This window comes from Adiantum capillus-veneris, chromosome 17, assembly GCF_014529385.1.
Source record: "Adiantum capillus-veneris isolate H3 chromosome 17, ASM1452938v2, whole genome shotgun sequence".
Taxonomy (NCBI): domain Eukaryota; kingdom Viridiplantae; phylum Streptophyta; class Polypodiopsida; order Polypodiales; family Pteridaceae; genus Adiantum; species Adiantum capillus-veneris.
In genome coordinates, this window is record NC_140947.1 from 2,176,975 (window position 1) to 2,189,756 (window position 12,782).

General features: G+C 44.2%; 1 protein-coding gene across 5 annotated transcripts in view; it reads left to right on the forward strand.

Moving 5' to 3' along the window:
- The window catches only part of LOC147436718 (flagellar WD repeat-containing protein Pf20-like), a 133,826-nt gene that overhangs the window by 19,575 nt on the left and 101,469 nt on the right, over positions 1-12,782 (forward strand). For 2 of the 5 annotated variants that reach the window (XM_086486159.1, XM_086486160.1), the window contains exons 2-6: positions 1,355-1,468; positions 2,629-2,757; positions 2,929-3,062; positions 3,153-3,298; positions 4,003-4,108. In XM_086486159.1, the coding sequence (XP_086342285.1) occupies positions 1,453-1,468; positions 2,629-2,757; positions 2,929-3,062; positions 3,153-3,298; positions 4,003-4,108 (531 nt within the window). In that variant the 5' untranslated portion in view covers positions 1,355-1,452. Of the gene's footprint in view, positions 1-1,354; positions 1,469-2,609; positions 2,758-2,928; positions 3,063-3,147; positions 3,299-3,995; positions 4,109-12,782 lie in introns of those variants that run through there. The other 3 variants (XM_086486161.1, XM_086486158.1, XM_086486162.1) reach the window with 3 other exon arrangements.

Here is a 12,782-nt window from a genome sequence, read left to right on the forward strand (position 1 = left end):
TAGATGCTTCACACACTGTCTACAGGCTCCTCACTGCTCATGTGCACTGGCCCTTGGTTCTGGGTTGGCCACCCGTACACTGCTGGACAGGGATCTCAGGCACACTTAGGGTTGTTCAACACATTTCCCACTTTAGACCTGTTTTGGTCACATATTCCCCCATTTATATTGGAGGGTCATATTTTTAGGTCTTTGGGTTATATTGAGGATTATTGCCCGACCAGCCCCTATTCTCCTATATATAGGAGGGGGGGTACCCTCGTTGTCTTGTCTTGTACAGAGTTCGCCATCTAGAGTTATTGGGCTGCCAGCCTTTCCACCATGTGTCTCCTCTCTCTCTCTCTCTCTCTCTCTCTCTCTCTCTCTCTCTCTCTCTCACGGTGCCATTGTCTCTCTTTTTCTCTCCCTTCCGCTGCACACTCTGACAGTATCTGTGTCGCCTACGCTTGCTTTCTGCTTTCTTTCATTTTGTTTTCGCAGGTGTTTCTTTGTTTATGTGTTTGCTACATGTATGCATGTTTTGTTTGTATGTGGTTTTTCCTTTGTTTGTTTGCTTGTGTCTGTGTGTTTAGCGTGTCTGTGTGGTTGTGTGCAAGGGGTGTTTGTGCGTGGTTGCTTGCTCGTATATGTTTTGCCATTTTATTTTTTTGTTTGGTGGATACAAGTGTTGGCATGGGTTTGGTGGAGGCTACGGGTTGCGTAGGGAAGGGCGGTTTCAGCCTCGTCTTCGGCTTGTTGTATTTGCAGGTTGAAGAGGCCATAGCCTGGTTGAAGAGGCTACGGGTTGCGTAGGGAAGGGCGGTTTTAGCCTCGTCTTCGGCTTGTTGTATTTGCAGGTTGAAGAGGCCATAGGCTGGTTGATCAATGCCAAGGATTGCTAGAGGATTTCTCCCCAATAAATATTTGGTGCAGAGTCTCTTTTCAATGGTGATGTTTCTTTTGTTGGGATGCGTTGTACTTCATGGCCTTGGAGACCCAAGTTGGATGTTCGAGATTCTTCGGTGGAGTTTGCAGCGGCCTCGTCGAAGTTTGGGTGGCCTGTTTTTGATTCAGCTCTCTGCTACTTTCTTCTCTACTCCCTTGCTCCTAGCTTTTGTAGTATCACCCATCTTTTGTAACCATTATCACTGGTAGTTTTTCACATATAGTTTGTGGTTATTGAATATCTTAGGGGTTTTTTAGTATCAAATCCGTTATATTTTGTGTGCTTACAGGCAAATGTAATGCCTTCGGGCCTGTAATTTGATTATGTAGTATAAAAGGGTGCCAAGCCCCTTCTTTTGAGAGAGAGAGAGAGAGAGAGAGAGAGAGAGAGAGAGAGAGAGCCCTGAAGTTTTCTTTTTTGCTTTTGTAGTTTCTTACTGGTTGCGAAGAAGATCCTTACTGAAAAGAATGATGTCCAGCATGTGCCTCTACAGTCACCGTTTCAGATTGGAGGCCGCCTTTTGAAGAATGGAGCTCTCAAGAGGTTAACCATTCGGCCCTCTTCAACCAAAAAGAAACCACCACTACCACCAGAATGCATGTGCGCGTGCAACACACACACACGCACGCACGCACGCACGCACACACACACACACACACACACATTCACACATTTTGGTGAAGCTATATGTCCATGAATTACAATGATGTACAAGACTTAGCCACCCAAACTGGATGTAGCCATGTAAGGCCAACAAGAAATGAGGACCACACCTACAAGTACAGCTCCCTTATCATGGCAGCTTTGAGGAGCAGTGCATGATGACTCAACCGTTTCTCCCTCTTGAGGCACCTCTTGATGGTAATATTGTGCTGAGTGGAGATTACTCCCAACGACATGCCAGTTGTAGCATACAGCTCCAGAGTCATCCAAGAGCTTCTTCTTTTCTACTCTAGCTATTTTTGTTGGGATGATGCTTCAATATTGTGACACTAAATGAAAGAGTTTATTGTCATTTGTTGTACCTTTTTCTGATCCCATGGGTCATTTTGACCTTAAAGAGACATTCATCAATTATTTTGCCTTTCTTACTTACAGAACTTATAGACAGCCCCCTACGCCAACCATATTGGCAGATGGAAAAGTGTGGGAGTGGGGAAGGGGGGGGTTAGGGGCTGCAGTCGGTTGTAAAGCTGGAAGCTGTCAGCTCTGCCCTGAACAAGAGGTATTTGAGTAATCTGGAGGGTGTATGGGGTGGCCCCTTATGACACAATCTTCCAGGATACCACCCACAACAAACATACTAGCTCAGTAAAACAGTTAAGGGAATCGCAGTTTTCAATGGCTGATCACTTATCTAGAGCTTCTTTGTCACTCACCTCCCTGGTCTTGCACCTAGGGAAAGGCCGGAAGTTCAGAGATGAACCTTTGCCATGAATGGTAGGGTAAAAGTAATTGGGCTAAGAAAGAAGTTGCAAGAAAGAGTGAGGAAATCTAAGCTGGTGGCCTGTGTTTAAGATATAGCATTGTTGCACTACCCAGGGTAGGTCACTTAAAATATTTGTACCTATCACGTGAGTTCAATACAAAGATATTTTATTTCAAAATATAATTTTTTTGCATATCGGCAGGGGCAAAGAGGTGGGATCACTACTGATTAATTTAGCAGCATACCTTGGTTTGAATGGATTTTCTTTGTGCAGATGAATTGCAAGCTGATTATACTTATGAGGAAGAAGTTCAGATTCCCAGTGATTCTGAAGAAGACGATGCTCAATCTGAAGATCTTGATGCTACAATCAGATCTTTGCAAAGGCTTTCTTTCTTATTGGGTAATTTATACTTTTGTCCTGGTCCAATTATAACGTGTGCATCATATCATGGGTGTAGATACCTTTGGAAAGTCTGTATTAATGCTATTCTTTTGCTTCTGATATTATATCTTTATATGGGTAACTAGAGAACCTTTTCAAGCGTCTAAATTGATTTCAATCTTGGTGTAGACAAAGACAAGATTTCAAAACAAACCCTTGTAGAGGACCACAAGGGGATCTCAAAAAAACCAGAGGTGATAGATGATTTTTTCCGGAATTTCTTAGTCAGATTGGGCTGCACAAAGACCTTGAATGTGTTTGAGGTAATGTTTTCCAGCGACGGATGCTTGATCTAGTTTTCTCACCTATTTAATTTGTGTGTTTTGAAAATTTATGTTTTTTTGTTAGTCCAGACAGAGTGGTTTGAACTGAAACAGAGTGGCAAATTATTGGATAGTCAGTTGGGTGATCTTCCTGATGAGTACACTAGGAGTATGCATTTGGAAGAAGTGTTACAGAGTTTACAACAACAACTTCAACAGGCAAACTATCTCGCCCAGTAAGCCCTTGCTATGATAGTTCATGAGTATACACCCTGATAAATCTCTGCCCTAAGTCTGAATTGGCAAGTCTGAAGAGAAACTATGAGAAGTTTTATGGTTAAATGCAGCAGCTATTTATGATTGAACGATGTGGGTAAGTGGGCTTGTTCAGTAATTGCTGAATGATTTCCTAATTATTATTTCCTATCTGTTCATGTTGAAGCATTAGAATGGGACCTAGCTTGGACAATGGCCAAAAGTTAATGATGGAAAACTGTAGCGAAATCACAAGAATTATTCAGAGAAGATATGGCTCGTTGTATTAGTGATGAGATACAGTTCAATACTATCCACACTATGGAAGTGCTTCTAAAACATGCAGATGAGGTTAATGTGAAATTTTGCACATTGAGAAATTGATGTTTATTCTAGGGTCTCGAACCTGAAACCTCCTCTTTTGTGATCTGATGCCATATCTAGTGAAGAGGAGATTGGGCTTTTGCTAAATTCGTCTAGGGTTACAAGTTACTTGCATGTAATCAGACTTGTTCTCAATGCAGCGATTATCCTTAAAGTGGTTTAAAGTTTTTGTATTCTTACAAGGAGCTAATTTGAATTAACTAGTGGTGTCACATTGCTTGCTATGTTGGTTCTCTCTGTCTGATGAGATTTTTCTTGTTCGTGGCACAAGTCATTCTCACAAGTCTGTTCCAGGTTGCAGGTGCAGGCAGGAGATGTTGGAGAAGCTAAGAAAAGAGAGAAACATTCATCGAATGCATCACAGACGGATTGCGCAAGAGAAGAATAAGCTTATTGTGGATGTTAAGGTACTGATTCCAGTCGCAAACGTGGGCATGTGTGCCCTTCTTATCCATTCAATGTCTCTTGGACGATGATGATGTTGTATGGTCAGGGTTAGGGTGGATTAATGAGACTAGCATTCATGATGTGCGTGCGTGTGTGTTGGTGGAAGAAGACGTGCACATGGGTACGTCTATGTAGTTCCTCCTCTTCTCTTGCCTTTGTGCATATGATCGCTTATGCAGGATCGCATTAGATGCATCTCATATAATGTGCGTGGGTTATGTAACCTTGATAAATGGCATTATGTAAATACATGTAGAGCTGATATCGTAATATTGCAAGAACATAATCAGCACGAGTTTGCTGGCCAGTGCTCTTATTTGGATTGCGTATGCTGGTTTGCACCATTACTCTCGAGTAATGATATTGGTTAGGCATGAGCTGCAACCAGTTCTGGTGAGGAATGATCCGAGGGGTCGTTGGATGATTGTGAACTGCTTGTTGAATGGTCAAATTTATGAAATTGGAGGTTTGTATGCATATACAGCTTCTGGACAAAGGGATGCCTTATGGCGAGATATCTCTTCTTATCCATGGACATCCAATGCACTTCTTCTGTCCTCAGGGATCTGCAAGAGCAAAAACGCTAGCTGATCTGGTCCAAAAATGCTAGGTGGTTGTTGTGGAGCAAAAACGCCAGAGTTGTCTTGGGGGTTGGTCTTGCTGAGAAGTTGCCTGTTGAGCAAGGTGCTCCTGCTCCCTCTTCTGCCAATTAGTGCTAGTCTAGGTTTGCTTATATACAAACTTACTCAATTTGCCCTACCTACTTTCCAACAAAAGTCACTTAAGAATAATAAGTGAAAAATGTCAAAAATAGGGAAAATAGGCTAAATGCACTGAAAAATTCCCCTGAACGATTCTGATGGGAATGCTTATGATCATGCTGTGTGCAACCAGAGGATATGGATCTACATTAAGTGTCTGGGCATGCATGGTCTGCGACAGACTCACAAAAAGTGCCAGAACACTTCTAATCTAGACTGACTGGACTGAACTGAACCCTGATCATGTTGTAGCTTGTCCACGGATACATAGGGTTGGATGTGTCGCGTGACATCCCCTCCTTTTCAAAGTAAGGTACTGGTACCGAACTGTATGGCGTCGAGGGAGATTGCCAATAACATCCGGAATCCTGGAAAGGACTCTTTGCCGGCCCACTCTGATGTGTGGGTCATGCGATACTTGAACTTCATAAAGGTCTGCAACGATTGCTTCTTTGGGCCGCGCCGAAAACGACACAAAGCCTTCTGTAGCTCCTTTAATGCTTCAACTTTGTCTATGGACGTAGGTATTCCTGAAACCACTTCCAACACAAAAACATAAACATACCTATTCCATGTAAAGTGACTGGAAAAAATCTCGTCTTCCTAAAAGACTGTGCATGCAATGTAGATGAACAAATAGACGGACTGCCAAACCGTTCACACCACACACACGCAAACAATAAGATCGAATCTTGTCTTTCTGATCTAAATCAATCAACTGTGGCAATTCACAACGGAAATGCCCATGCTTGGTGCTCAATCTTTCTTGTGCTCCTGCTACAACTGTGTCGTGCCAAGGAAGAGACATGGAATGTTACTTCCTTGAATGCATACTTTTCAGCTTTTCATGAATAATCCGCATACATCCGTGCTCATTCATGAGCGAAACGTGCTCAACGGACAATATGTCATGCGTAGGAAAAGGAATCACATAAAGACGGTGACTAAAATACAAGAAACGATCACAAATGAAACACTGGAACAATGCGTGTGTACTAATCATGCGAAAACAGAATACTTGGGGGGGGGGGGGGGTTCTTTGGACCTAGGCTCGAGAGCCAAGATCGATCCTTCGTGATTGAACGAATCTACAACGAGATTAGCTTCGCTAGAAAAAGCATCAACTAACTCATCATCCTTGCGAACAATCACGTCATCTTCATGCAAATCATCATGCTTGTGAGAAATCACATCTTGATCATGCAAATCATTAACATCCAAATCATCATGCTTATCATTGTCATTCAAATCATCATGCAAATCATTGGCCTTCAAATCATCATGCTCATCATTATCATTCAATTCATCATGCTTCTCATAATCATGCAAATCATGTGTGTCATGCTTGGGAGAAGAAGAGACTGAGAGAGTCCGTCTCCTGAATCTCTTGCATCTGTGCCTGCACTTGAGAAAAGAGTCGCAAGAACTCTTGCATGTGTCGGTCGCTCTGTTCTTGTCTTGCTTTGGTTGCCTTTCTTTCTGCTTCTCTTTCTGCTTTGCTTTCTGCGTGTCTACGATCCATTTCTGCTTTTCTTTTTGCATGTCTTGCTTCGCGTTCTAACTTCCTTTCCATAAACATTTGGTCTAAAGCCTCCGTAGGAGTTAGTGCAATCCTTAATGTAGATGTGGAAGGGGGAGGGTCGGAAAAACCTCCTGGTGGGGAAAATTGTTCTTCGCCTCTCTCATGCTCATTACCTCCAAGCGAAATATCCATTCCGCTTTGAGTGATGACCATACACTGAAGTCTTGGGTTCTTAAGTTCACGAGGAACTTGGGTTCTTGGGGTTCTTGGCTTCTTAAGTTCACGAGGAACTTGAGTTCTTGTGGGTCTTGGGTTCTTGAGGGTCTTGAGTTCTTGAGGGTCTTGAGGTTCTTCTTTCGCTTGCAATCTGTGTTCGAGAAGGATCTTCTCTTCACCCCTTTCCGCGGGCGCACCCCTTGGCGGCCTGCGGTCACACCAAGGTTGCTTTTTCCCACCTCACGTCAATTGGCCGGCCGCTAAGTGCACGGTCCGCTCTCAATGAGTGAAAAGAGGCACAAGGGGAGGTTGGACAAGCCCTTCTTTCTTGGGTTTCCTGTCACTCTTCAAAAACACGATTAAGAATCAACACGCCCAAGAGAACTTGGGTTACGTGCGACCTCAACAAGCAAAAAAATTCTTGTAATTCTTGTGTTTCTTTCCTTGAGTGATACAGAACACTGCCAAAGCTCTGATACCAATGTAAGGTGCAACAGAATGAATGTTTGAACTTTGCTCAAGATGAGTGCTCCAAGCTGTGCTCAAGGTTCCTTTTTGTTCTTATGGAAGATAGAGCCTTCCGTCCTTAATGAGAGAGTGCAATGATCACAAACAAGTGAATGGACATTGTGCGTAAAAGTGTATGAGACTGAGAGAGAAGAGAATACGGCACTAGAGACGTTTTTGGTCTTGCCTTTTGGTTTGACCAATGCTCCAGCTACGTTTCAACAGATGATGAATGATCTGCTGAGACCGTTTCTAGGCAACTTCGTTGTTGTATTTCTCGATGACATCTTGATCTATGTCGAAGTTTGTCTGAGCACTTAGCGCATATACGCGCTGTTTTGGAGGTACTGAGAACTGAGAAGCTTTATGCTAAGTCTTTTAAGTGTGAATTCTTTAAGAAAGAGCTTCTGTACTTGGGTCACATCATTACTCGCGATGGAATTCGTGTCGACCTTGAAAAGTTAGATAAAGTGCGAAATTGACCCATTTTTAAGAATGTGCGCCAAGTAAAGTCCTTTTTAGGCTTTACAGGATTCTTCGCAAATTTATCAAGGATTACTCTAAAGTTGCTTGTCCGCTTACGCAACTTTTAAAAGGAGGGGTGAAAGGGCCGAAGACTTTGGGTCCTCACCGGAAAGGTATCCCCCCGGTTGTCTGGAATGAGCGTCTCGACGAGAGCTTTCAGACACTAAAGCACTTGGTGACTACTGTGCCAATATTGCACATCGTGGATCCTAGCAAACCGTTTGTAGTTGTAACGTATGCTAGTGATTATGCCATTGGTGCGGCATTATACCAGGATGGACGTTCTGTTGCATTTGAAAGTAAGAAACTTTTTGACTCTGAGATGCGTTATCCAACATATGAGAAGGAGATTTACGCCGTAGTTCACGCCTTGAGGAAATGGCGACACTACTTGTATGGCTCTACGTTTGTTGCATGGACAGATCATCACTCCTTGTGCTATGTTTGTGATCAGGGTGACCTCAAAGGCCGGAAGGCTAGATGGGTTGAACTTATGCAAGAGTTTGACTTTGAGATTCGTTACAAGAAAGGATCCAGCAATCGAGTTGTCGATGCACTCAGCAAGATTCCTGAAATTAATGCCTTGTCTATGGCTGAAATCTTGACGGATTTCTCTCTCTCTCTCTCTCTCTCTCCGAGGGCTATGCCTTTCCGATGGCTATTTTGGCAAGATGCATGACTCGTGTACAGGCTTGGGTGGTCCGGAGACCCAAGTGAGTCGTGTCAGAGAGACGAGACATCGACAATATTCCATTAGAGGTGGACTATTGTTCGAACATCCAGAGATCTTTGGCTTTGGTCAAGCGATATTTCTATTGGCTGCGGATGCGCTCTTACATAGGGAGCTATGTGAAGAGATGCACTCAGTGTCAAGTCAATAAGGCAGAGCACCTTAAGGAAGCTAGCCTGCTACATTCATTGGAAATCTTAGATGCCAAGTGGTAGAGTATTTCCATGGACTTCATCGCTGGTTTGCCAAATACTAGTCGAGACAATGACGCCATTTGGGTTGTGGTCAGTTATCTCACAAAAATGGCGAAATTCATACCAACGAAGGTGACAGTAAAAAGCCATGGGTTGGCGGTTTTATTTGTCGATCAGCTTTATAAGCTGTATGGTCTTGTCAATGATCGAGATACTAAATTCACTGGCGGATTTTGGCGAGATGTGTTTGCTCATCTTTAGACGAAGTTGAGTATATCATCTTCTGACCATCTTGAGTCCGATGAACAAACTGAGAGGATGAATCAGACGTTAGAGGACATGTTGCGAGCCTGTCTCTCATAGGCAGTCTGATTGGGAAAGGTATCTTTCACAATTAGAGTTTGCCTATAATAGTAGTAAGCATTCTGCTACTGGATTTAGCTCGTTCATGCTGATGTAAGGATTTGAGCCTAAATCCGTGATTGCTATTGGCTTAGAGAAAGTCAAGGAACGCCAAGCTTGTGATTTCCTGTATAACATGCAAGAAATGCTCGAACTGGCTAAGGATAGTATAAGAACAGCCCGAGATCGAGTCACTACTTATGCTTACCAAAAGAGATCTCCCAGGACTCTAGAGGTGGGACAATGGTCTATCTGAAGATACCCAAGGATTCCAAGACCATGCGAACGGGAAAGCATTATAAGCTTTCAACTAGATATTGTGGTCCATTCTTGGTCACAAAGAAAATTGGCCAAGTTGCCTATAAACTCGCTCTTCCTTCGGATGTTAGTGTACACCCAGTGTTTCATGTCAGCCGCCTTAAAGAAAAATTGGGCGAAGCCGACGTTGTTGTGCCTATCGAGGAAAATGTATGGCAAGATATGCAAACTGAGTATATTCCTCGAGAACCAAAGGTAGTTTTTGATCATCGTGACGAGTACTTAATTAAATGGAAGGGTCAATCTGAAAGGTTTGCTACTTGGAAACCAGTTAGAGCTTTGAAAGCTCAGTATCCCCACTTCATTGATGAGGACATTAATGGTTCTTAAGGGGGGAAGTATGTTATGTCTCGTTCACAAGAGAGGGGATCTAGCCCAGACGCCGTCGGGATGGGCGTCCAGTGTCCGGACAGCTGTAGTGTGAACCGGCCATTATAATAAAAGGGAGGCCAAGGCTTCATTTGGAGTTGTCGAACCCCACTGGCAGAGTGCCAGTGGTTAGCCCGCGAGGCTAGGAGTGTGCGAGGTCACCTTGAGGAGGTGAGGCCAGGTGTTATCGTCCGATGCCTATTTGTAGGCGGTCCGTGTAGTTGGGAGATCCATTCCTCCTGTTTGTTTCAGTTATCTAGCTCTGGAACCCTCTTGCATAAATGGTTTGTATACGTGTTTTGACAGATGTTATTACACTGGTGGGCATCTGGAATGGCATCCATACAGTCCTAGGTTAGAGGAATCCAACAAGCCATTCCCCGCGTCAATCAGATTCCCGGGTGGTAGATGTGCGAGATTTTCACCCAAATCGACCCCCCTTGGCCTAACTTTTTAATAAACCATTTTAATGATTTATTTGTTGGGTGTGGTGGACGGATTGCGCTACCTAAGCCTAAATAAATTCATAAGTGCAATTTCAGCCCCATAAAGGGAGCAGTAGAGTAAGTTGCAGATTTGCCTATCGCTAGCATGAGGAGCAGGGCAGCCTATCATTTTGCAGGTTTCAGCCCTAGCGTTTTCTCCACTGCATATCAGCCCTAGCGTTTTCAATTTTCAGCCCTTCCGTCGTGGGAGCGTGCGAGATCTGCAAGCGCTAGTCCTTCTCAGATGGATTCTGGTACTTCGGCAGCCCATTAAGCCTCCCTTTGGCCATTGCCTCACCGACATCGAGTGCTCCATTGCTGCCATCATTGCCGTCATCGAGATCTGTGTTTTCAGCCCTTCATTCCTCTCACATCGGGAGTGCAAATCAGCTCCTTGATGGCCATCCGCAATCCGACATCGCAAAGGATTCAAAAGTGCATCAAATCTCGGAGGTGCCTCGTCTTGAGGGGTTACCGCAGTTGTCACGAGGACGTGGCCGCTGTTAACTATGTCACGAGGACGTGGCAACTGCTAACCTTAGTTGTTGGTTTCTTTCCAATGATTTTTGTTTTATTTTTGAGACCCATGGTCGGACATTGTATGCCCAATGTGAACGGTAGTTTCACTTGTAGACAGGAAGCTGATCGGCACTGGAATTCGTATAGTAAGAGGATGTCTAGGCTCCGTGTAGGTCCCCCCGTCGCACTTAGCAAGTTGGTGGATATTAGGAGGTGAACTCAATAAAGGCATAAAGTCAAGGTGGGACTACCAACAGAAAGTATCTGACAGTTGGGCCACATTGCACTTTTGGATGCGGTCCCAATGAGGATAGATGGTCAGGTGACCATTGGGAGCCCAACGGAATCATTTCCTAAAATTTAGGGAACTGCTATTTTGGGCCTTGAAATGTGTTCGCGTCATTACCTCCGGTATGACTAGGGGAACATTTTACAACTCAGCCGCAAAGTCAACTGAGCAACCAGTCGGGAGATTTTTAGGCGGCAAACCCAAAATGGGAAAAAGCTTGTAAATGCGCCAAGTGGCACATTTCTGTGCAATTGCCTCATGCAGAAGAAGTGGCGCTGAATTTTAAGCTGGGAAGAGGCCTCATTTGCATTTTGTCATAGGTTAAGAGCTATGGAGTGCTTTCTTTTTCTCCCATGTACTGTGTGGTGCTAGGAGTGATGCCCTGCACGCTACACACTGCTCTCTCTCCCCCCTACGTGCAGTTATGTGATGTCCCACAAGAGGGCTCTTCATTTGACTGATGTACAGCTGTGTGGTTTCATGCTTTTGTGCTGAGGCAAGAGCCTCCTTGAGCAGGAACAGGGGTAGCTAACTGCTACTCCAAAGCAGGCACCGGTGAGGGTCATAACCTCACCGTACAGATGCAAATTCAGAGCTGTGTATGCGCAGAAAATTGACTGTTTTTCAGCCATACGGACACCATAACCATTGGGAATAGTGCCCCACTAGCAGAGGATAGTTAGGGGATTGTTTGGGGCTGAAAACAGGGCAAAAACCAGTAAATACAGCATGCTGAGTTTAGTGTTTTTGGGCAGGAATCAGAGGGTTTATGCCAGTGGAAGTGAGTTCCAACAGGGGATTTGGTTTCACGCAAGTTTTGGGGCTGTTATGCTGCCGAAATTTGGTTGGTATCTAGGTGGATACAGGTAAAGGATTCCCAGGACTCTACTCGTAATTTACCCTCTCAAAGAATAAAGAAATACCGAAAGAGGCGCCAATTTTGGGGCCTACAGGTTGTCGGCGTCTGCTCGGGCATTCTAGCTTGCGAGCCGTGTGTGTGCTTAAGTGTTAATTTCCGTCACAGGTTTCCTTTGCACGTTCTCTCTGTGTGTGTCTAAAGTAAATAAATTTCGGGTGAAAGCCAACGCCCACCGCCCTACGGGCCGGTTTTAGCAGTGACAATCATCATTCGAGTCTGCACTTGAGGTATTGCATGTGTATACATTCCATTTATGCAATCTAAAGCAAGTACCACATGGGCAACGGTGTCGGGGGCCCTTGAGAGGGTTGGTTGGGACCCCATCGGGTGTCATTCTCCTCTTCTCTCTCTTTCTTTCTCCCTCTACACATCTCTAGGACACTCTCTCATTCCTTGTCTTCAAGGAAAAGTAAAAGGAACCATCATTCAAGCTAAAAGAAATTACTAACGCAATGAAAAGAAGTAAAGGATTTGTGGAAGTGTAAAACCTAGATCTTAACCCTTTCAATTCCGCTGCATCTGACATTGGTATCGGAGTTTTGAAGATTTTGCACTAATCCGTTGTTTTTTTCATCTCGTGTTTGAGTGTGTTGTAGTGTTCGCCCAAGGACGCTTCTCTCACTCGGGGAATTGCAGGACTTGCCATTGTTCGTAGGATCGTGCGCCTAGAGCACAGGAAATGCAAACGTTGCATACCGGGGGTTACAATTGTGGTGCGCCTACGAGAGAGTAGTTGACTTGGTGTGTGAGCTCAACCACTTGGACATAATGAAATCCTAGCATGAACTTCTTCGACATGACAGATCGCATCATTGAAGACATGCATTGGAAACATGAAGATATTGATTGCGAGTATCAGGATTTGTTAGCGGCCTATG